Source organism: Jaculus jaculus, chromosome 1 (genome assembly GCF_020740685.1).
Source record: "Jaculus jaculus isolate mJacJac1 chromosome 1, mJacJac1.mat.Y.cur, whole genome shotgun sequence".
In the NCBI taxonomy this organism is placed as follows: domain Eukaryota; kingdom Metazoa; phylum Chordata; class Mammalia; order Rodentia; family Dipodidae; genus Jaculus; species Jaculus jaculus.
In genome coordinates, this window is record NC_059102.1 from 311,775,509 (window position 1) to 311,800,497 (window position 24,989).

A 24,989-nucleotide genomic window follows, 5' to 3' on the forward strand; every position below is an offset into this window, starting at 1 on the left:
CTTCTTCTATTAACATTTGTTGAATTTCAAAAATCTGTACTAAGGGCTACAGTTACAGCTAAGTGGTTAGTGCACTTTTTCAGCATGCATGAAGCACCTGTGGGGGAGGAGGCTGTGTCACCTATGCACGTTTCTGTATGCAATGCCATGTATTAGACAAGCAAAAATGACTAAAGCCTGGCTAGCTAGCAGTTTGGCGTCTGTAAGGTAAAGCTGACAATCTGAGCAGCGACTGGACTCACCCTTCAGGTGAATCTTAAGAGCAACTGTGCTACATTCTGGTCACCTTCAAGGACTTGATCAAAGCTACCCGGAAAGTCCTTCTTTATTCCAAAAGTGAGCAACATAAGGACAAGATCTTATTTTGCACATGGTATATGGTCTACCACTGGAGTAAGCGAAATGAAAAGCATGAAGGAGAAAGGGAAGGAGGAATGTTAAAATTCTCTTTCATACATATATACAGACATCTGCAAATCTGTGACACAGATTAGGAGGCAGGCATGCTACTGATTTGCCTCTCACAGTCTTTATTTTAAATGCATGTTCCAGTCTGTCCCTCCTGGTCTTGGGACTTCTTTGTAAGCCACTTAGCAGAAGCATGGGGACCAGGCGACAGCTCTGGTTGTTCAGGAGCCCCAGAACCCTGGCTCTCCAAGAATCTGCCAGGTGAATAGTGAACTAAAATAGGGGCCTCACCCCCACAGAGCCTGTGACCTGGGTGTCAGGGAGGTTGACCTAAAGAGTCAAGGAATGGACAGGCGCCTACGACAGAACTGAAGGGAGAAGGAAAATCGATGTGATCACCTTGCTCCTCTGAGAGATGTTCATGTAACGGTGATGTGTCCTCTGTTCTCATAGCACAAAAGACCCAATCCCCAAACTCCAGGAGAGTACAGCTGCACTGAACATGTACTTTAAGGACTCTTGCAACTTATTTCACAAAGATAAAATGTCATGCTTCATTATACAGCACTTATCCAGTCTGAGTACAACATTTCTATTCCCGTGTGTTTATTCCCAGCAGATAAGTTGTTTAGGAGAGTCTGAGCCAATTTATAGTAAGCACTCAATAAGTGCTAATAAATAAATCCCCCCTTTTTGGCTAAACAGATAAAACAGTGTTTCACTTTTAACGATATCGAATATCTATTTTGCTAGGCATACAAATCTATATAAATTATTTTCAAGAAATTCATAGTGTAACGAGGAAAATGGATCATAAGCCAATGATTATAACAAAATTTGGTCAACTCCGGACATCTATATAAAAGGCTACAGTAAAAGGTAATGATTTATTTCTCATGTCCTTGAGAACAATGCCCACTGTCACTTGGAATCATCTTCCTAGGCAGTATGGAAGGTATTTTGCATGAAGCTCAATGCTAAGTAGGAAAAAAAAAATCTGTTTCTCTTACACAACTGATTTATCTTCAATTTTAAATTCACTGAAGATTGAAACTGATCCCATTTCTGCTTTTGCTGCTACAAAGCCCAGAGACCAAAACTGTAGCCAACTTCATAAAAGTGTGGGGTGAACAAGGTCTCCTTGACCCAGAGAGACCGGTCTCTGTTTCCGTATTGGACAAAGGCTAGCGAGTTTATGGCGATGCAGTGTTACCTACTCCCATTCCCTTGCCCCTTGCTACACTCTCAGACTCCTCTCTGTTATGCAGTATGCCCTCTTGGATCCTTGTGAAGCTACTTGAATTCGTCTTTGCTATGAAATGAGCAGTAAGTACACAAATAAGATGCATTTCTGCTTGTAAATAGAAGAGGGTTCCATCCCTGAGTATGTAATCATCCCTAAGAAATGGAAAATTCATATACCCATAAGCAAGATGACAGGGAAGAGAAAGAAACACAAGGAAACTCCAAAACTGAAAACAGGTATTAAGCTAGAGTAGTATGATCAAAGGTGGATTTATTTTTCTTTTATAAAGTTTTGTTTATTAAAGTCCTCTGGGTGCTGTACTGTTTTGTGAACAACGCATGCATACACAGATACCTTGAACGTATTATTATTGTTACTATTATTCTGTTCATTTCCAACACCTGGGATGATATAAAGGGTGGAGACATTGTAAGTGGTCCTCCCAGGGTATAAGCTCCCTCCTGGTGTATGTAGCAGACTATTCTCTAGACCACCACCACTTATTTGGGGGCAAATACTTCATCCTCAAAATACAAGAGCCCCTACATGTCACAAGGAAGAGATGCTCTATGTGCTGTATTGGCCAGTAGATGTGTAGCTAGAAAGATGAGACCCTTAAATGCCACCAACGAGGCTTCTGCCTGCACCAGTTCCACTCCCAGGGGCTGGAGTCTGACTCCAAGGGAGGTGAGACACAATGCGTCAGGACAAGGAAGCGTGTTCAAGAGCAAGACTCAGGGTCCATGTTGGGTTCCTGTCAAAATGGGCTTCTGAGAAGGAACTAGAGAAGGTGACACGTACAGCCAAGACAGTAAAGCTTTCCAATGCTTGTGAAAGCCACACTCGTTGCCTGAGAGAAATCAGGGGATTCGAGAAAGGGCACAGGGAGAGGTCTAATGAAAATTGGCCAAAGACCCAACGGAGTTTGGACTTGCCCCTTCTACTTATGTTTTGCCATCAAGTACAGCTATGGGACAGCTCAACCTGTACTGCAAAGAAACAGGGCCAGAGATAGGACAGCCAGATGTTCGGTCATTTGGACACCTGGATAGGACTCCACTAGAATTCCTTGAAAGAATCACCATGGGAAGCTCCCCAACTCTGAGAAGGAATTTTTTTTTTTTTGAGGAAAAATGTACACATATTGGTTAAAAAAATAACTTCCCCAATTCACCCTCTTTGTCACTGTATGGTGTTAGCAACCTCATCACTATGTCTCTGCTTCCCAGCAGTAGCTCTACAGTGAGCAAGTGCAGTTTCATAGGTGTTCATTCCCTGTCCTGAGGTGTGGATGAAATTCTACACTCCACAGGGAATTAAAGACCCCACTTCTGCTGGCATTTTCTGTTCAGACTCACTGGGAGATGATCTACCACTGTTCTGCCAGTGTGGAGCCCATACAGCCCAGAGCAGCACACATCCCTTAAATCACAAGAAAATAATCCCTCCATCTGCACTGCCAGGCAGGCAGGACAGACAGACTGAGGCTGTGTTCTCCAGAGCCAGTCTCCTCCAGGGATGGTCTGTCCGCGTAACCAAACCGAGCAGGCTCCCAGGCCAGTCTGATGTGAAGAGACAGGCAGCTATTTCCTTACCAGCAGAAGGGCTGGGCAAGCCACAGTGAGAAAGCCATCACCCCAAGTATCATAAACCTTAAGGAGACAGGCGGTCTAAAGCAGGAGGCCTCAAAGAGCATTAAGTTAACCTAATGTCTTCTCTCAGCAGGGAAGGGGAGGAAAAAGAAACACAGGAGCTGTGGAAGGGGAGGGTGAGAATGTGAAAGATGAAGATAACCATGAAAATTTAATTTGTTAAAATAATGACTAGAGAATGACAGATAATGTACAAATTGTCTACATGCATTTATTGAATACATAATAAATGTGTGTATAGACAGATATATAACTATACATGTCCTCCATGATGAAAATGAATTCTACCTTCCAGAGAGTCGCACTGTTTGTTTCGCTGCTGGTGAGAACCCTGGAGCTTGGAGGTAAATTTCAGCTTCCTTTCAGGCAGACTCGGGCCATGTAGCTTAAGCTGCCCAGGTGAGCAAATGTCACGAGTGCCTATTCAGCGGGTGGTAAATTCCAACCATCACAGGGAAATGCCAAGTGGTCTCAGGTCACAAGTTTGGCAAATAGCAATTTGGGATGGGGGAGGGGAAGAAGGCACAGGGAAGAGAGGGAACAAGATAGAGTGAAAAGGGAAGAGGCAGAGAGGAAATGAAGGGGGTGACCCAAGCAACAGACAGGACCTCAAACCCGGTACATTTCTAAGTCTGCCTAAGCATAAAAAAAGAACCCTTCGCATCAAAGAAAGCACGCCTCTCTCTCTACATGTGTCACTCAGGGTGACAACAACAAACTTCAGTTCTGAATGACTTTTACAGCCACATTCCTGGCCCTAAGGAACACAGTCCAGTCATGGCCACAGTCGTGAGTCATGGTACAAGATCATGACTCAGACCCCCTATCTGGCTGTGAGCCCCTTGAAGGTAAGGGCTTAGGCGTACACAGAGCTCTGTTCCTCGGTCTCTTTCATAATATTTCAAAAGTACGAGAAGTTTCATAAATGTTTGCTAGTGACTAAAGCAATGAATAGACCCCCACCCATGGCGCCCTGCAATGTTCTACAACAGAATTATTTTTAGAATGGAAAAATTGAGCCAAACAGAACACAGATTCATGTTTAACTTTTCCTCTCGTCAACCTATGAGAGACTTTTACAAACATCATCACAACAGAGGATGTTCAAAAATTGCAGTGAAACTCACTTAAAAACAATGGCACTGGGCTGGAGAGATGACTGAGCCTTTAATGAGTTTGCCTACAAAGCCTAAGGAAACAGAACCCACATAAAGCCAGATACACAAAGTGGTACATGCATCTGGAGTTTGTTTGCAGCAGCTAGCGATCATGGCACACACACACTCTATTTCTTTCTCTCTCTCTCTCTCATTCCTTGCAAATAAAAAAATACTTTAAAATGACACTTGTATGATTTCCACTTAAGAACAGCAACCTTCAGGAAGTGACATCACAAGTGAGAAGACACATTGCAATGGGATCTGAACATTACCAGCCAGTCTTCCTATACTTATTCCTAGACAGAAGCCTCTAGAGCAATCTGCTCCATATCATTGGTGTAAACTAACTAGAAAGTGACCCACACATGCCAGCCTGAGGGCACCTCGAAAGGGTGGGTCAGTGAGTTAATGAGGAAGAGGATGGGGTACCCCAACCCAGAGCAGAGGAAAGCAGCGATTTCTTTCCTTCATTATCACCACCATTGCCACACTGTTGTTATCCTTCTATCACAGCTACATCTGGAACAGATGTGACATATCAGCTCTTAACCTACATCATAACCCACCCACCCATCCTCTGCCTCAGCCGCCACCTTCAGCTACCCAGGTGAGAAATACCACTTGAAATGAATAATGGGCCTGGTCCTTCAGCAGGTGGGTCAGAGCGTGGGCTGGCAGAAATTTATGGAAGGAATTAATTCATAGGTTTTCCAGGTAATTGAGGAAATCCAACCTTCCTGATTTCTGGCTCTCCCACATGGGTTCAGTACTGTTTCTGGAGGGTCACCTGGAGTACCTAGTGGCCTTCTTGGGAATGTGTCAGAGCAGTTATAAGAAAGCACGCGAATCCACTGAAGAATAATACACGTGAGGAACATTTTCCCAAGTGTAACTTTCTAAGAAGAAAAATAAAGTAATGTGACTTAGGCCTGAGCTTGATGACAGGTTCTTCCTGCCTGGGCTCCAGCAGGCTAGGTGGGGGAGGGGAGCGAATGTGCGTGAGCCACCAAAGTCTGTTCTTTCTGAAGACTGGGGCAAATTAGGCCGCCCGAGGCCCAATTCTACATTCCTCTGCCTCAAGACACGAGACAAGCAGCCATATAAGAAACTAGGTACGAAGGAAGGCCCCGGAACCTTCTTCAAGGGTTCAGGAACTCACCCAGCTTAACAACCACACACACAAAAAAGTCAAAGCTGTTTAAAGTACATCAAGGTTCTTTGGGTTAAAAATCTCCCCAGGGAAAGATGATGCACTCCCTGCTAAGAACTGATAGAGAAGACAGGATGGTTTCCGCAGCAACTTTAGGTTTTATGATTTAACCCACTTCAATTTCATAAAGCAACAGCACGGAATATTTTTTTAATAGATGTGAAACACAGGGCCAACCAAGAGCTGCAAATTAACATGCGCGCGCGCGTGCACACACACACACATTCACACACACACACGCTCGCGCACACGCACGCAGCTTCAGAAATTCACTTCTGTATGCAAAACCACCACCCGGATGTCTGCACAGGGCGGCACTTTGCATATGGAAAACAGCGTGGCCGCGCAGGCCTGCAGGGACCAGACCCGGCGCCGCGGCGACCCAGGGCCCGGCTCGCGGACCGCCCGCCGGCACCGCCGGGACTCGGGCTCCGCTGAGATGGGGGCGTCCAGGCCCGTGGCGAGAGGTGTGTAACGAAGGAAGCGGGGCTCCCGAGAGAGGGGACGTGTCTCCGGTGGCGCCGCCGGTCCTCCCCTGCTCCCCCTTGCAGCGACGAGCGTAAGGTCAGCCAGGAGGGAGCCGAGCGCCCGCCGCTGACCCCTGCATCGCTGGCGAGGCCCAGAAGACCGACCGAGACCCACGCCGCGCCGCTCCCCGAGACCCTGGGCTTCACAGCTCGGCGACACGCGGCGGGACACCGCGCCTGGCCCGAGCGGAGCCGGGCTCCGGCGCGCACTGGCCGGACGAGCGGGCGCCACGCGTCCCCAGCTGCTGCGCGCGTCAGCCCCGCGGGGAACCCACGGTCCCGCAGGCCGGAGGGCGCACGGCGCGGGCTCCTGCGGCGACACCCGGACGCCTCGGGGCCCAGCTCCCGGGCTAGAGCGGGTGCAAAGCGGCCCTCGGGTCTCGGAGCTCTTTACCAGACTCCTGCAGGGCTTGTCACTTCCAAAGTTCCGTTTGGGGCTGCATTTCCTAAACCTCCACTCCCTCTGCACGACTCCCAGGTGCTCCTTCTTCCCAGCCAGGGCAGAATGCTTTCTCGATTATGATTAGGATTATTATCATTACTAGGGGCAAGTGTGTGTGTGTGTGTGTGTTTGTGTGTGTTTCCTCTCTTTTCTTTCTTCCTTTCCCCCTTCATAGGCCTCAGGGTGAAGCGGGATTAATAACATTCCTTACACCAGGCCTTTATCCACCACAGCCACCCACCCGCACCCACCCAGTCATATTCCTAGCATGGAGCTGGGATTGCGGGCATCCTAGCAAGGAGGACGCACAAAGGAAGGCTGGGCTCGACTGTGTTGTCCGCTCTTTGTTTTTAAATGTTTATTACTGTAAGCAGGGTGCAGGGCCCAGGAGACTGTGCATGCAAATTGTGTAGAAAGGAATTACCATCTACACCCTCACAGCCTTACAACGCTTTACAGAATGGATGTAGGCTGGGCTCATGGTTACAGTCTCGGGAGCGGCTTTGTTAAGGACAAAAGATAAGGCCAAGTTTCAGTTCTATTAACAAAGGTAATTATAAAGATTCTCTTACAGTGCCAACACGTGAGGTCTCAAGTCACCCAAAGCCCTCTGGAAATAAAGAGGGGCAGCTCTAGCCCCCTTCCAGTACTGGCCACTGGGTAAATGTATTCCTTTGGACCACTGGCAGATTCAAAGCAGCACAAAAATGTCAACTTTTCTGTCGTCTTTACTGACCACACTCTCACAGGGAAGCTCGAGCATCTTTCTCAACATCCTCACTTTCAGCTTCCCTGACAGGTAGGTAAGACAAATGATAGCCCGACCCCAGTGGATCAAATGATGACCAAAGAACTCTCTCCAAGTTACAAGGTGAAAACCAAAGCCAGGCTTCCTAAGGGCCTGGGTGCCACGGAATCCACACAGAAAGGCAGGCTGCACGCCCCGCAACAACAAATCCGGCAGGCTACCACCCCATAGCAAGCACAACACAGTGGATGCTGGAAGTCACCAGGCCAAGAAGGTGGATTGCAGGGACGGGCCTCTAGCTGGCTTTGCAAACGGGATACCCAGTGCTTCTATTCCAAACATTTTTCAAATTCCACCAGATTTTTTTCCCCCTCCCAGTTTGTCTAATCCATTTCACCTTGATTGACGGATACACTTTAACACCACCATAACCAGTTTGACATGATTGCCTAGGAAAGACAAGGAGTCACGGGCTATGTGAGAACTGCCATCACAAGGAAAAAGATTTTTGATTTTTGTTTTTTTTTTTCCCCCTGTAGAAATATTGGGCTTGCTTTCCCTTCACCCATTCCACAGAAGTGCAAACTAGAGTCCTCAAGGTACAATGATGTTCTTAACCCACCAACGCGGAAGCAGGAACCTCGGCCCTGAGAACTCCCAATGTGTGATTCAACACGTTTTGTCACCCATGGAGTCCTCTATGAGGTGATTGTCCAGCCGTTCAGCCTATTTTAGGTAATCTTTGCGAATTTTTTTTTTTTTTTAAGGATAAAGAAGACATAGCATGAGAACTTCTGGAAAGAAGTCATTTAAAAAGGAAGAGAATGGGCTGGAGAGATGGCTTAGCGGTTAAGCGCTTGCCTGTGAAGCCTAAGGACCCCGGTTCGAGGCTCAGTTCCCCAGGTCCCACGTTAGCCAGATGCACAAGGGGGCGCACGCGTCTGGAGTTCGTTTGCAGAGGCTGGAAGCCCTGGCACGCCCATTCTCTCTCTCTCCCTCTATCTGTCTTTCTCTCTGTGTCTGTCGCTCTCAAATAAATAAATAAAAAATTTTAATTCTTTAAAAAAAAATAAATAAAAAGGAAAAGAAGCCAGGTATTGTGCAGCACAGCTTTAATCCTAGCACTCAGAAGGCAGACAAAGGAAGATCACCATGAGTTCAAGACCAGGCTAGCGCTACAGCCTTGAAAAAAAATTAAATTAAATTAAATTAAAAGGCAGAAAAGGTGGTATAGGGGCCGGCTCTGTCCCAGCTCCCAACCAAGTCCTCAGATGGAAGCAATGCCCAGGCTGTGGCAGGAGAATCCTCAGTAACTCTGCTTCCAGCAGTGGATGTCAGTGAATGAGGACCTACCAGGCCCAGCTTGAAAAGATAACAACCATGTGTTTTCCTCAGAGTGTAACAACTATGCCCCCAAAGGAGGGCCACAACAAAGACGTATGTCACATGACACTACTGAGCCTGTAATGCTTAGCTAGTACCAGGGAAGAAGTGATCCATACAGCCATCAGAGCCATCTCTCCTTTTCATCAGGTTTAGGTCAACTTCATGGTGAAATATATCTGTAAGCATATTTAGGTTAAGTAAAATGTGTGACGACAATTGATTTTACCTGTTTCTTTTTAGTTATTTTTTTGAATGGGGGTATTAACAAATTTTAATGGTTACATTTCAAGTCGCGTATATGCTCTCAAAGCAGCCATATAATGAGGGATCCTCTTTTCAGAGCTCTGGGACTGGGGGCGGAGGCTGTGGGAATGCAATGATGCCACTCTCTGAACCTCACCCGAGGCTCATTTCTCTCTCATGTAGGCAACCATTTCTCAGAAAAGTGTGGTTAGCAAGCAGTGAACCTCGAAACCACTAGGCAGTCTAGAAAATCCACCCTACAAAGATTGGGCCGTAGCTGAGGAGAGAGGCGGTCAACACTTTAAGAACGTGGTTTCTGGAAAAATAACAGCAAGTTGCTATCAACCTAGCACCATCTCTGAAATCCTCGCTTCACAGTGCTGTCTGGCTTAGTCTTCAAACAAGCCTACATAGATGAGGAACTGGACACTGTGTGGAATCAAATGACTCATCTGACCCAGGGAGCTAAGAGCTGAGCAGCAGCTTGACTCATGCTCTATGTTTTGAGACTGCTAGAGCTAGAATTCTCTTATCGGTGTTTTCCCGTCCAGGGAAAAGGCCATACTGTCCCACTGGTACAGATCTGTCCCTTGGTTTACTATTTTCATGTTTACCATGAGAAGCAAAGACTTTCAAAGAACTCCTGCCCTTGCTATATTTCAAATGAGATCAACTTTTCAAAGTTTCTTTTGTCATAACGTAATGATTGGTGAAGGAAAACACAAGAGTCCTAAACTTGGAAAAGAGAGGTCCCCAGTAGGAGAGCAAGGCAGAAAAACTGGAAATCTCAAGAGTGTGGAGGACAGAACAGTTTTTTGTAGAATGACTCAAGAATACACCCACCGTAGTCATAAAATAAAATTTAAAGGTAAAATATGTGCAGTTTGTTGCTTCTTGTAGATCAACTGTAACTCAGTACAACTGTTTTTTTGGTAAAGCTTCATCTACTATGGGCTAACCTGGAAGACAGTCATTTCCTCAACATCTAGCCATTGAGTGACCATGTCACCCAACATTGCCATTCCTGTATCTAGAAGACACGTCCACATGCAAATCCCATATGCAAATGGACATAGCAGCATTATTCACAGCCGCCCAAAAGTAGAAGTAACCCATTTGTCCATCAACTGATAAACAGATAAGCAAATGTGTCACATCCATGCAACAGAATATTAATCAGCCATGAAAAGGTATGAAGTGGTATACCACAGACATGTCTGAAAAACATGCCAAGCAGAACACAGTCACAAAGCACCACACACTGTGTGAGCACCTGTGAGGTGTCCCAAACAGACAAAAGCCACAGAAATAAAATGGTCATTATTAGGATCAGAGAGTTGGCTAGGAAGGGGGAGGATAGGCACTGATTGATAATGGGTTCTGAGTTGTGGGGATAAAATGTTCTAAAACAAGATTCTGCTGCTAAGTACACAATTTTGTGAATGCTAAAAGCCGTTGAACTGTACTTTTTAAGTGGGCGAATTTCATGCCGCATAAAATATATTTCAAACATATGTAACAAAAAAAAAGAAAGAAAGAAAGAACAAATCTGCTACGTATCAAGAAGACTGCCGTTACGACACAGACAGTATTTTTCCTAAATAAGGAACACATTAGGAATGCAGGAAAGGCCCGGTGGCCCTAAATTCATTTCACTGCTCACACTTTGAAACATGGATTGGACAGGCCAACAAGCTCTCGGAGAGAATGCACTTTTCACTCTAATGAGGAAGCACTCTTACTTTTACTTAGCATGGGAAAGTCTAGCTGAAGAGCTGGTGGCTGCTGGGACTAACATCACTATGGTCCTTTGTCTCCACTTTTCCTCCTTCAGTACTAGGCTCCTCTTCCAACCTTATCCCAGCTTTCTGGCTATACACAGCTAATTCTCCCTGGAAGAGAATGGCAAGAGAAACAAGAGAAGGCAAACCTTAAATTCAGCAATTCTTCTCTCTTTCCAGCATGGAATCAGTGTTGGAATTGGCTCAGCCCTTAGGGACCATCTGGTATAGGCCTCTCTCTTTCATGTAAGAAAACAAGGCCAGAAATCATAAACCCTCACAGCTATTGACTTAACTCTATGCCAAGCACCACAATTTGCATATATTACCTCATTTAATCCTCACAACAACCCTTCAGTATGCATTTAAGCACTGCATTAATGGGGTGAGGGACTCAGAAAAAAGACACCACAATCTCAAGTGTGATGTGACCTTCTCAAGAGCCACCAAAACAATCCCTTAAGATCATTTTATGTAGAATCTTCATTTTATTGAAAAGGAAAATAAGGCCTGGCAGGGTGATATACACCTTTAATCCCAGCACTCAAAAGGTAGAGGTAAAAGGACTGTTGTATGAGTCTGGAGTAGAAAGAGGCCCTGCCTCAAGAAAATAATAAGTTTTTCAAAAGGAAAGGAAAAATTAAGGTAAAGGGAAGTCTAGTAACTTGAATAAGGACACTCAGCTAAGAAGCAGCAAGTCAGAGAGTCTGGCTTTAAAGACTAAATACTTAATCACCAACTGCTATTACAGTTTTTCCTGAAATTAAGCCTATGGTCTTCAAGTTAGTTAGTGGTAGGTCAAGAACCACTGACTGACAAGTTTTGTTACAAGTTGTAGCTAAAATTACAAGCTGTGCCAAAAAGGTTACATTTGCCACCCTCCACATTTTCACCCATACTTGAGGATGGAAAGAGCTGTGGATAGAAAGAGGACCTTCAGTACGTCTTTAGTGGCCTTGTTCTGCCATCATGAGAGACACATTTTATAATCTTGTGACAATCTATACCTGCACTTGTTTTTTTTTCCCCCTGGGACCTATCCTGCCAACTTCTGAGAAGTGATTCTTCTGAGATGCTGAAAGTGTAAAACTGTGGAGACTCTCCTGACTAGCCTAGAATTTAATTACAGACCAGCAGGTGAGTGTTTCTTTGGCCTACAAGAATTAAGATCAGGCCATCCCATGAATGTGGTAGATGAGGTCTCCTGAGATGACCTGTTAGAGAAAACACAGTGAAACATGCAAACTACATGTGATGGCTCCAGCTATTTAATCTATCAATTATCGCAACCCTGAAGTTGCACCACACCATCTCAGGTAAGGGGCAGAAATGGAGTTAGCATGACTACATTCCTCTAACGCAGGTCACATGACAACAAAAATGAAAGGGGTGCTTTCCCAGGCCACAGGAGAAGGTAAAAGAGGGGTTGGGAAGCTGACACAATGATTAAAGTGCTTGCCACACAAGGACAGGGACCTTAGTTTGGATCCCCCACACCCACATAAGAGTCGCCACACCTATAATGCCAGCGCTGGGAAGGCAGGCTGGCTAGCTGGTCTAGCTGAATCTGTGAGGCCTGGGTTCAGCGAGAGATCCTGCCCCCAAAACACAAGGAGGCAATAACTGAGAGAGACAGTAGATTACAACCTCTAGTCTCCACATATATGCGTGCATGCATCCATGCACATCTGCACACATACAAACACACACACACGCACACAAGCGCATACCCACACAAAACATGGACAAAAGCTGTCTTTGGTCTGTTCTTAGGATACTGCCTCTGTCACATGGTGCTCTGGGTGATTGTTTTCTAAAAAAGGAAAAGCAATAAGCATAAACACACACTCCACAGCTTTCAGACACCACAGTTCTGAACTCAAATTAAGCCCAAGCTTTCTAAGGCATGCAAGTGAACCATGTCTTGAAGAAGCCAGAGTTGGACTTTAAATTAAATCTATAAATGCCTTTAGATCTACACATGTCCAATATCTAGTTTCTGGTTTGTTTACTTGTTTGGGGGAGGGTATTTTCAGAACTCTGCCAATAACAACAGAAAGTTTATGGATGTCAGCAATAGGTGGAGGCTAAGCAGGTGACCTGGAACCAGCAGGAGCAGTCCCCCCCATCCCCCCAGCATCAGGCGCAACCCCTCCTCCCTGCAGCTCCTACTACAGCAGAGCTTCGATCCCCTCTCCAAAGCCTCCTGCACAGTCTCCAAGTAACCTAAGTGTCTCTCATGACCAACCTTCATATTAGGAAACAAACAAAACCAAGTCTCCCAAAATCTACTTCAGGTAGCTACAATCCAAACAGCTTTTAGCAACTTCCTCCCACTTCTTTAGAGCTTTCAAAGCCCTCTTCCCAAGAAATAGAAAACAAACGCCTCTGGAGATAGGCCATTTGCTCACCTCAGGCTCATCTTATATTGCCTGTCAGACGCATGCATCAAGTTCATCCTACCTCCTCACGTTGTCTCTCAGGGCCCCACTGCAGGTTACCCCTATCCCGACAACCAGGACAGTCTAAGCACACCTCTGGCCACTGATCTGGTGTGGTACCAGAAAAGAGGTCATCAGGGAATACTAACTTGTGACATCCCTTGATTGGATTTGCTTTTCTTTCCTTAGCTCCCTCTACCCTCAAAAGGGCAAAGTTCCCAACTCCTCAGATCCACAAGAGAAGCATTGTGGGCCATGGATGCGTTCCTCCAATTCAGTGCTGAGCAACTCCAAAAGGAATCTGATTGCTGCTCAAGATTGACTAAAGTTATTTCAGTCCTGCTCTACTCAGGGACCAAGGTCATCAGAATTATTTCACTGAAACACACAGTTTCCTGCTATAGATGCACACACACACACACACACACACACACACACACACACACACTGTACACACTATTCTCTAGTGCTTTAAAGAGAAGTAGGTATCCCATAATATAATTGCTATATTAAAAAGGAATAGCAGGCAAGAATAATAAGGGATGATATGAAAAACAAACAGTAGTAGACTTAAAAACAAAACCTAGTTTCAATGACGGGGATGTTAATTGAACATAGAAAAGAAAAGAGAGAGAACAAAAGGACGTTAAAGAAGCAAAAAATAATTTTTAAACTCCCCCAATCATTTAATTTCAGTGCAGATTATGCACAGTGGAAATTTTCCTGAAAAGTGCCATCTATAGCTATTTCATCCTGACATTAAAAAGTAGTTAAACAAATGCATTTTCTTTAGTAAACAAACCCCAGTTTTTAAATTTTCCTAATTTTGAAAGAATGAGGATTTTGACACAGTAGTAAAATTGAAAAAAAACAAAAAGCAAGAAATATTTTAAGGGACTGAGGAGGTGGTTCAGTTGATGGATTATTTGCCCCACAAACACAAAGACTTATAAGTTCATACTCCCATATCCCACATAAAAAGCTGTGCACAGTGGTGCACATCTGTAATACCAGGGTTGGGAGACAAAAGGACAGCAGAATCCTTGTGACGCACTGGCTAGTTACTCTAACAAAGCGAGTGAGCTCCAGGTTCAGCAAGTGACCCTGTCTCAAAAAATAAGGTGAAAAGTGGTTGAGGAATGCACCAGGCATCAACACACAAGTACGCTCACATCACCTCTGCCCATTCCCCCCGCCACCCCCCACCCCGACACACACACTCTCCTTCTGGACTTTTTTTAGAAAGTCAATGTTTCACTTTTTTTCTCTTCTTCCCTCCCACACCAATCATCAGCCCATATACACATATGAAAGCAGCCTATTGCTAATGCACCAGAAAAATGAGAAAGGCTTATTTAAAAAGAAAAGAAAAGAAAATGCGGTATTTTATGATCCAAACCTCTGTATTTAAAGCCTGTCTTCCAAGAGTGAATGTGTAGCTAAAAGACACATTAGAAATATATATTGCTGTAGGTCTTGACAAGGTTTTCTTACTGCTGCCTGAAATTTGCGATTGAGCATTTTTATAGGCATTTTTTTTACCCTAGCATTTATTTCTAAAAAGCATAAAGTATCAAAATAAAAACTTACCCACACTCTGAAGCAAGAAAACTCATGGATTCTTCTCTCTTTAAATATCATCACAGTAATTTCTGGCTTTAATACCCATCCATCACCTGTAATTCAGGCAGTACAGCCTACTCTAGGTATATAAATGTGTGCTTTTTTTTTTAAGCTCCAAAAAGTTGGTAAGACATCTTAGCCATTTTTTCCATTTAGTCCGGTGGTAGTTCAATTCTAAAATCATTAGCAAAACCCAAAATGCAAAAGCAGGAAAACCAAAATGCAATTCCCAGTCTGCTGTCCAGACCTGTGCCTAGGTGAGCCTTGGTCAACTGCACTGCAAACACAAAGCCCTCCCACCTGTGCCCGGCTTCTATACCCAGGTCAGTGCCAAGGGCCTTGAAAGGTCACACCAGAAAGAGTCCCCAAGCAATGAAGGAACATGTGGGAACTGATCGTTCAAACTATCGTTTCCCTAGCTCTGGGTGGAGACAGAGACAGAGTCCTGCAACTTTACAGACACTTTGGATTTCTTTAACACATCCATAGCATTCGGCTAGCGTGAGGCCTTGGCAGATCCTGAGCAGGGAAGTCACCAACCCTTAGAGTCACAGGGTTGTTTTGCACTCACCACAGTTGACTGTGCTCTGACACACGTTCTCATTCCTCCAAATACTCAAACTGAGGAGTAAGGGAGAAGCAAGCCTCTTTCTCTCCCTCCCTCCCATTCTCTCTCTCACTGCCTTTCTTCCTTCCTTTCCTTCTCTCCTTGTCTCTTCCTTCCTTTCTTCTTTCCTCCTCTTTCTCTTTATTTCCTTCATCCTGTCCCCCTTCCTTCCTCCCTTTCCTCTCTTTCTTTTTTATTTGTATTTATTTATTTTTAAATATATCTTATTTATTTGAGAGAAAATGGCAGAGACAGAGAGAGAATGGGCACGCCAGAGCCTCCAGCTGCTGCAAACAAACTCCAGATGCATGCGCCTCCTTGTGCATCTGGCTTAGGCGGGTAGTGGAGAATTGAACCGAGGTCCTTTGGCTTTGCAGGCAAATGCCTTAACCGCTAAGCCAACTCTCCAGCCCACTTTCTTTCTTTCCCTTTCTTTCTTTTTAAATTTTTATCGAGGATATCCCTTCAGTGGAAAACTCTTGAGTATATGCATAACACCCCCCCCACACACACACACACGCAGAGGACACAATCATGGTTACCCTTGCAATATACACTATTTTTATCAACTATTCTTAAAGCATTGTGTTCTACTGATAACATATAACACTTCAACTTACATTTTTAAGCCTGCAAACACTGAATGTGTTGATATGATTTCTAGAAACAAAATATATCTTCCAATCTTAAGAATGCTATTTTGATCAACAGTACTGCTTCCTATGTTCATATGTTAGTATTAACCAGAAACAAAGTCTTTGACCCACACCTGAGGTGGGCCTCTATTAACATGCACCCATTAGATCTATTGCCTCAACAGGTTTTAATGAGAACAGAATCAAACACTTTGGCCACAATGTACACATAGGTGTCCTGACAGGCATTCTCCCACAAAGATCTGATAAAGGGTCTTAACAAACAAACTCTCCTTAGGCCACCTTATTCCTTAAGATTGGATTCTATGTTTTATGAGCCATGATTTTCAAAAAGAAAAAAAAAAAAGGTACACTTAATAAGAAACAAATTTCAACAAACCCAATATTCAAAGTAAGTACATATCAGACATCAAAGAAGACGAGAAGGCAGAAGAAGCCAATGGAAAATATATGCACATATACACACAGAATTCCTTCTCTGGGTTAAGAAGAAAAAAAAAGCTAAAAATTGTGGCAAACTGTAAAAAGCTCTTTTGCTATTTGTATGCACAATCAACAAATCTCTGAAAAGGTGTCTGGTGGCTAAAACAATGCAATTATCAGCTCTGCAGTGAGGTTAGGTTTGGGCACAGCAAACTGGGTGACTCAAAGGTCGGACACCCCTGCTCAGGTGCTTTGTCAAGCCTGTTACGCACAACACAAATGACATTCAACAGAAAAGCCGCTTACTAATTTCACATACATTTGCAGACCAAGTAATTACATATTCAATCAACAGTCATGTCGTGAAACATTTTTTTTTAAAGGAGAGACAGAGTTCTCAAAAAGAAAGCCACCCTGCACGCCCCCTCCTTTTTATGTGTAACTATCAATGTATATCAACCAGGCATGCAATCATATTTATTGTCACTTTCATTCATGTCATGCCCTTGCTTATATGGTTTAGATATGAATTATTGACTGTTACATTCCTTGTTGTAAAAAATAAATAAATAAATAGGATGGCAGGTACTCTGCACTGCTCCAAAGCCAGCAAAAAGTCAGAACCCAGCAGAAGCCCCCGCTGCATGGAAGTGTCCCCAGCCCCCCCCCAATCTTTACACCGTGGCTTCACGTTGCCTCTCTGACTCTTTCTTCTGACAGGGGAGAGATTTCCCCCACTTTGGAAAATTAAGGATGAAAATAAACAAACAAGAGGATGCTGCAAAATGCCCTTCCCAGAGCATCTGTTGTTTAAGAACACCTCTGATTGATGACTGCTATTTTTTAATTGTTGCTTTAAAATTTAAATGCCCTCCTGGGATGTGTTATAAGTGTGTTAGTTCATGATATGAGGTCTAGAAAGCAGAAAAACAACAGAGTAATTTTAGGGCAATATAGCCCACTATGTCCCAAGGATTCTCCCTGCTATAAAATCACAGGCCATTCAAATGTGATCACCTAGTCATTTGAGAACTTCAAGTTTGCTGCTTTATGTAATTACAAGGAGAAAACAAGAACAGAAACTTTAAAACAGTCTACCCCTTTGCCCAATAGCAGGAGGCGAAAAATGAGGGGGCTTAATTATGGGACAAAACATATTCCTTAAGGACATGGACTTTTACTTTCATATTTTCCCCCCAAGGCACATCATTCTATAAATTAATCTTCAGAATCTATGTTTTAGGCACAGTTTCAAAAAGGTAACAAATAAAGTGAAGGAAAATAAATCTATAATGCTTGAAATTAACTGTCAAAGAAACTTAATGCTTTTTCTTTAAGAAATCAGGAGGTCTTTCTTTCCATTAACATATACAGTCAATTGCAATTGCATTTTCATTCTGAAATTTTAATATTTAAGTAAGAATTTGGTAGTTGCTATTTAAATGATTCAGTGAGCCAAAGAAACATAACAAAATGTTGAATTCTCATTCCTACCTGTTTTCTCTTTGATTTCACACAACACATTAAACAAGGCAGGCTTCATTCTGTGGCAGTTTAGAGCATGTTTTCTGCAAGAAAAAACAACAAACATGATCGCTTAGGTGGACTCACAAGATCAAGCTGGTGATAATGCACAAGGGGAGAATCAGAACATTTAGCCAAAATTATATACGGAGCCTAACTCTGTGCACGCTTCGGTTGTTTTTATGACTTAATATACAAAGTCCCTCCATAGAAAAAGAAATAATGTTAATTAGCAGTAAGAGTAGGGATTTAACTACAGAACAGAACTAACCTAAATTATGCCTATTTAGGGAGAGTTGTTTTTTTTTTTTTTAAAGCAGTTTAATCAAAGTGGATTTTTAAACCAAGAACCCTGTCTAAGACAATGTACACATCAAGGCCAAATACATAGGTTAACAGTTTTGTATAATCTATGCAACCACCACAGCCCAGGAGCTGTCTGCCTGTGAGTGTGTCTGTGTGTGTGTGAGCGTGTGTTTTCAAATTTAATTCATCCATGTGTTCGAATTCATTCCGCAGATGCCCCTGTATTCTCATAAACACAAGATGTTTGAAAGGTCTTCTGAGTAGAACTGTCAATTTATAAAATTTCAGTCCCCAAGTTAAAGAGTATGGAAATGCATTGCCAGGGGCAAACATACCCATATGGGGAATAAATTCATTTCTCTGTGTTCACATCATGGCTCTTGTGCGCACACCGCTTATTTGCAGGTGTTGAAATTCAATTATTTACAATTAGGACCTTGCACCCACTGGGGAAAAAATAAATAAAATTTTGCCTTTTAGATTAGTGATTTACCTGGTTCCTGTGGCTGTATGTGTTTGCATTCACAATGCACTTGAGGAGCAAAACAATACCTTTCCTTGACTTTATTATGGAATCACTTATCAGAATGATATTGTTTTGGAAACAAAACACAGATCATATCAGCTATTAGTTAGAGGAATTCTGTTTATTAACTAAATGTATGTGTAAAGATAAGCGGGAAAGCCTGGCACTGAAAACATATTCAATTCTTTTTAATCACTTTAAAAGTTAAAAAAAAAAAAAAAAAGTTAGGCACATCCTCATGAAGAACAGATCCCTAAAATTGTCTCTTTACAGTCCAGCAGGGGAGTAATAAACTCACAATTCCCAATTCAAAATCCACATGCTTATTGCAACAAAAATAGTTTACTTGGGAATCAATAAACACACACTATAGCCTTGAATTGAGGAAAAGGGAAAAAATGGACATAATAGTCCACGTAGAGTTACATTGTTTCAGGAAAAAAGAAAGCTTAGTGGAGACTTAGTTCTCATGAGAAAGAAACAGTTGAATGTATGAAAGATCATTTCTGGCTCTTATAAAGTAGTTCCTACCAACTGTATTCTTTTACATAGGCCCAAATGCAAACAAAAATCTTAGCACAGTATACAGAAGCATTGTATCTCCACCAGTGCACAAATGGGTACAGAATTTTTCCCCATCCCCAAAACTGATCTGATCTTTCTCAGCATTTAGGCCACTGGAGGAGAAGCCTTCTTATCGAGGTAGGTCCTCAGTTTCACAAAAAAAAAGAGAGGGACTAAACCCCAGAAGAGACAATCTCTTCTCACTGGCCCCTTCCCTTCATGAACTTGTTATTAGACCAGTTTATGAGTCTGTGTAAGTGTATTGTTTTTTATAACAATGTTATAAAGAAATCTGTTCCAATTCAAAAGAGAACTGCCAATGGGAAATGTTCCATTGGCCATATCTATTAGTTTTCCTTCACATAATAGAAGAGCACAATTAATTTTTCAAAAAGAAAATCCCTCTACAAAACAAAATTAGAGTAGTTGGGGTCTTTGAACACTTGCAAGCTTTTAAGTGCCGTAATCCTTAGCACTTTTAAGTCTGCATGTTCCATGTGTGAGCAGCTCACAGTGCAATTCACACCACGCGTGCTTCCTCCGAGTCCTCCTCAACTCTATTTCTCTTGGATGAAACTCATACTGTGTGTATTGTGTGTTCTTCATATAACTAAGTCAGTTACAGTACAATATTTTTGTATATATGTTGAAAAGATTTTCAAAGCAGAAAGAAAAATTCTTCAGATTTAACTAAGCTGAAGAATTGTGCAGACATATGTGGTCAGGAGGTTTTTTAAATTCTTCCTTAGAGTTGGGCCTTGGGCAAGCTGTGAGTTGCTACTTAACCTATGTTTTCTTTCTTTTCTCTCTCTCTCTTTTTTTTTTTAAAGGATTTACTACAAAATCCTAACATACAGAACCGTATGCCTGGTAGTGGGTGAAGTTAGGAAGCTGTAGTTTCTTTATAATGTTTGTACATGTTCTGTCCTATAAACACTGAAAAAAATAAAACTCATACATACTGGCATTTCAGTTTAGTTGCACTTCTACTGATCCTGATAGAGACATGGGGAAGAAAGAGAACGTGTTTGATGTCTGTCCCCCACCCTTATTTAAAGGACCATTCGCTGTCTACGTCCTTTGGAGGTGAGTAAACCAACTCAAATCAATAGACAATAAAGTTAAGAAAAAAATCTAAGTCTCTTAAAACTAGCGAGTATATTTAAAAGCAAAATTATCTTCCCTTTCTATTTGCTTTTTCTTTAAAAAAAAAAAGTGAATGCAAAATATTTTCTGGATTTGTGTTGGATTTGAGGGAGTGAGAAAAGACCAATAATAATAATTGTGGAAGGGTAAGAAAAGAAAAATCAAAGTTGCTGATTTAGCTAAGGAGTCCGCTTTATTTGTAAATAAAGTGTTTCTGGGACATGGCATTTTGTAATATTCCTAAGTCCCCCCAACAAGAAGGCACGGGATGCAGTTCAAAACTTGACAATCCTGCTCTCTCTCCTACACTTTGTTACTGCAGTAAAAAGTGCCGAGGGCCGTTTTTGGATCGTATTTTCAGCGTGCCTGAGTGTTGTGTGGACATATACAAATACCTCTATCCGCACACACACGCGCACACACACACACACACACACACACACACACACAATGTGCACACAGCAACATCAAGGCACGGGCGATTACACTTTCGATAACAACGCTCTGTTAAATTCTACTCCTCCGCCATGTAGTTTGCTTGTCAAAATGGGAAAAGAAACAACATTTTAAAAGAAAGCGCTGTGGTGATTCGGTTCCCATTGTTTCCCCCGGCGAGTGGGAGAAAAACAAAAAAACCCCAAGGGAGGAAAAGAAAAGCCTCCATCTCACCTGGCCTGCGCCTCATCCAAACTCTGGTCTGTGATGGTCATAATTTGCTGTAAAATGTCTCCAATGTCCTGCTTCCTCCCGCCCTCCCCCTCGGTCCCTCCGGCCCCATCCTGCAAGTGCTGGGACAGGCCGGGGTGTCCGGCCATCCCGACCCCAGCGTGGGAATGCATCAGCCGAGGCTGCTCGTCCATCTCCGAAGGCTACGGCAGCCCCAGGCTCTTCCTCTTCGGCTCCTCGGCTCGGCGCCTGGGAAGCACCAAGGCGTTTTATCCTTCAAGCTGTCTTCAAATCCTTTTCAGGATAAACAGGGACGGGGGGGGGGGGGGGGAGAAGAAGACCAAAAGAAGAAGAAGAAGAAAAAAAAAAAATCCTTTGCCTCTTTAGAGGATGGTGGGAGGATGGGGAGGGGGAGGGGGGCGTGAAGGGGTTGCGGGGTGAGGGTGGGGATAAGGGCTGGTGGGGAAGGGTGTTGACTCCAAAAAAGCAAGAAAAATAAACCACCTTCCCACTTGGCGAAAAGAAATCAGAGCAGGCTTTTGGTTTTTCAGTCCGTCTCCTTTGCACGGCAGAAATGGGCTCCCGGCGTTTAAATCTGTGGCTTAATCCTTTGGCAAATATGCATTGATCGGGAGAAAGGAGAGGAAGGCAGGGGGATTGCAATGCAAACTTTCCCCCCCACCCCCCGCTGCCCCCCACCCCCACTCCGGGCCAGAGTGATCTCAAAGGGGGTGGGCTGTTGCAAAAGCCAGATCTCCCCCAGCCGCGGCGGCAGGCAAAACCCAGGCTCTCTCCTCCTCCGTGTCTCTGCAAACTCCAGCAGCCCCGTCAGCCTCCTGCTTTTGTTTAGCTCAGGCTCAGGACTCCAGAAACATATACAGAAAAACCACAGCCTGAGAGGAGGAGGAGGACGACGACGAGAAGGAGGAGAGGGGAGGGGGCCGAGCGGAGGGGGAGGGGGCGGGGAAGCCGGGAGGCGGGGGAGGGGGGGGAGGGCTCCAGAGCCCCGCCCCCTGCTCCGATTGGTCCGCTCCGGAGAGACGGGCTCCTCCTCCCCGACTCTTTTCTTCCCTGCGCCTCCTCCGCTGCCTCCTTCGGCTCCTCCTCGCCCGGCGCCCTGTCAATCAGAGTTCAGAGGTGGGCCGGGAAGGAGGCCGAGCTCAGACCGAGTCTCCGGTCCTTAAAGGTGCAGGGTTACCCAGGCTGCATCCAGCTCTGGCACGTTTCCTCGGCTCCTGCCTAGTCTCTCTTAGGCTGCGTCCTTGAGGAAAAACGTGGCTCCTCTTAAATGCAAACCTATAAAATTAACGCGAAGAACCACAGACGGTGTGCATCCCTACGCCCCACCCTGGTTCGCTTGAGCTATAACTCTGCCTTTGAAAACTGAATTCTTATAAATCCTCAGCCCTCAGGGAAAGAGTTGAGAGCAAAAGTTTGTTAGCAAACACAGTGGAGCTGGGCACGCAATTAGTAAAGATATCTAATGAGTGAAAGATATAATAAATGATTTCCAAAAACCCAACTCTCCCACAGTAGAAGTTAAAAAAAAAAAATGCCCAACTGACATTTCTGTGGCATGAATACTAAAGTGCGAGTAATGAAACCAAAAAAAGCTCAAGGAAAAGATTAATAAATAAATACGTTCACCAAATGAAACGAATTCAACAGTTCTCTTTTCCCTGAGGGAAACTGGTTATTTGGCTTAAATACTTAATAAAGAAATGCATTATCATAGTCTGGCTCTAGTTTTTAATATAGTCTAATAAGCATTAATAACTGGAAAAGAAGTGAACTGACATTTATTGAATGCCTACTATGCACAAAGTAATTTACATGAGTTATTTTATTTAATCCCCAAGACATCCCTGTGAATTATGGGTATGAAAGTCAGTAGTTATGAAGTGTCAAACCTGGAATTCAAACTCAAGTACTGCTTCCTTCAAAGGCCTGGTCTTTTCTTTTGGTGTGTGTTGTATATACATGTGCTCATGTAAGTGTGGGTGATGTGTGAGTAGGTACACATGCACATATGTGTATACGTGTAGAGACCAGAGGTCAAAGCACAATGTCTTCCTCGAGGAAGACACCAGTGCATCCAGCTTTTAGATAGGTGTCGGGGAATCCCAGCTCAGGTTCTAGTGCTTATTTAAGAAGCATTTTACAGACTGAGGTATTTCTCCAGCCCCAGGCCTGATGTTTCAGTGTACAGCTGCTTCAAATCTGACAGAAATGTGTGAATATTGTAAAAAAAAAAAAAAAAAAGTTGTAACTATATTACTTGTTTGGTTTGAAAACACATTTAAAGGACTTAGAAGGCCAGACATTCAAACAAGATGACTCATTAAAAATAAATAGGAAATAAATAAATTATAAGTAAAGTAGAATCAGGCAAAAAGCCAGTAAGAATCTCCAATGTCCAGTAGTGTAGCTCGGGGGGAGCCACAAACTTACTTTCGGTCTTTTTCTTAGTCTAGGCAAGAGGAAGAATCTGACTGGAGACACAGTCATAAAGCCCAGAAGACAAAATAGCATGTTGATCACTGAAGAAAAAGACCCAAATATCTTGCAATGGGCAATATTTTCCAGTGCAGCCAACCCTCCTGCCATATGTCAGTGCATCCCAAGGACATGCATTGGACCACTGCGAACCTCAGTGTCGCCGCTCTGCAGCCTGGCCAGGTGCTTTCAGATGCTCAGATAAAATGTTTTTCTTTTCATTAATCATTATGCGAAAGTTTGGCAAGCTGAGGGATGCTTAGGCAAGTATTTCAAAGCGGTTCTTCACAAGCTGCTTGGCACTTACTGGTATGAGGGCTCACATAGCGTTCAGCGTAATGACTATGTCATTCTACCTAATAACAATTGTTTCATTCACATGGATAAGCTGACTTGTAAACATTTTTCAGTCAACGCAAATCAAAAGTTGAGTAAAAGATAGACTCAAATCGCATATCAATCACAGCCAGTGTGCTTAGGAGTTAGTGTATGCTTTATCTCTTACAGTAGGAAGAAAGAGCAGAGAATACATATTTTTTTCTATTCCTCCTCGTTTATTTTACTCTATTTTTTCTTAGTTAGGATACAAATTCTTACATGTTATTATGGCATTCCCAAACACAACTTGTTTCAGTTGATTCTCTTCCCACTACCTATCCCTCCCTTCATTCTACCTCCCTTTGTAACCCTTTCCTTTCAAGCAAAGATAAGTATTAGTTTATGAGCAAATAATTCTTACAGAAAATCTAATAAAAATTTTCCAGGTCATGTATTGGAAAAGATACCATTAATATCACAAAATCATTGTCATCTAGGGACATTTTAGCAGGAAGATGAGTAATTGGTATGCCATTAATACTAAGAGTGGCTAATATTTATCAAGTGTCTACTACGGATAGGTAGTCTAAGAAAGGGGCAGTGTTAATTTAGACAACATAACCATCTGGTCTCAATTCTTAGGTTGTTAACCATTACACTATAGCATTGTAAAAATAAATTTCAATACAAAATACATGTTTTAGAGATAGACAAAATCTGGGCTGGATAGATGGTTCAGTGGTTAAAGGCACTTGCTTGCAAAGCCTGACTACCCAGGTTCAATTTCCCAGTACCTATGTAAAGCAAGAATCACACAGTAATACATTTGCCTCGAATTCCTTTGCAGTGGCAAGAGGACTTCATGCACCCATATTCCCTCTCTGTATCTT

At 43.3% G+C, this 24,989-nt stretch overlaps 1 protein-coding gene across 7 annotated transcripts in view; it reads right to left on the reverse strand.

Annotated features, from left to right (window-relative positions):
- Window positions 1–21,977, reverse strand: part of Pbx1 (PBX homeobox 1) — a 333,904-nt gene extending 311,927 nt beyond the window's left edge. For 4 of the 7 annotated variants that reach the window (XM_045146632.1, XM_045146629.1, XM_045146630.1 and 1 more), the window contains exons 1-3: window positions 21,790–21,977; window positions 21,289–21,579; window positions 18,048–18,121 (exon numbers count right to left, since the gene is read on the reverse strand). In XM_045146632.1, the coding sequence (XP_045002567.1) occupies window positions 18,048–18,121; window positions 21,289–21,479 (265 nt within the window). In that variant the 5' untranslated portion in view covers window positions 21,480–21,579; window positions 21,790–21,977. The remainder of the gene's footprint in view (window positions 1–18,047; window positions 18,122–21,288; window positions 21,580–21,789) is intronic. The other 3 variants (XM_004651954.3, XM_045146628.1, XM_045146631.1) reach the window with 2 other exon arrangements.
- Window positions 21,978–24,989: the final 3,012 nt, after the last annotated feature.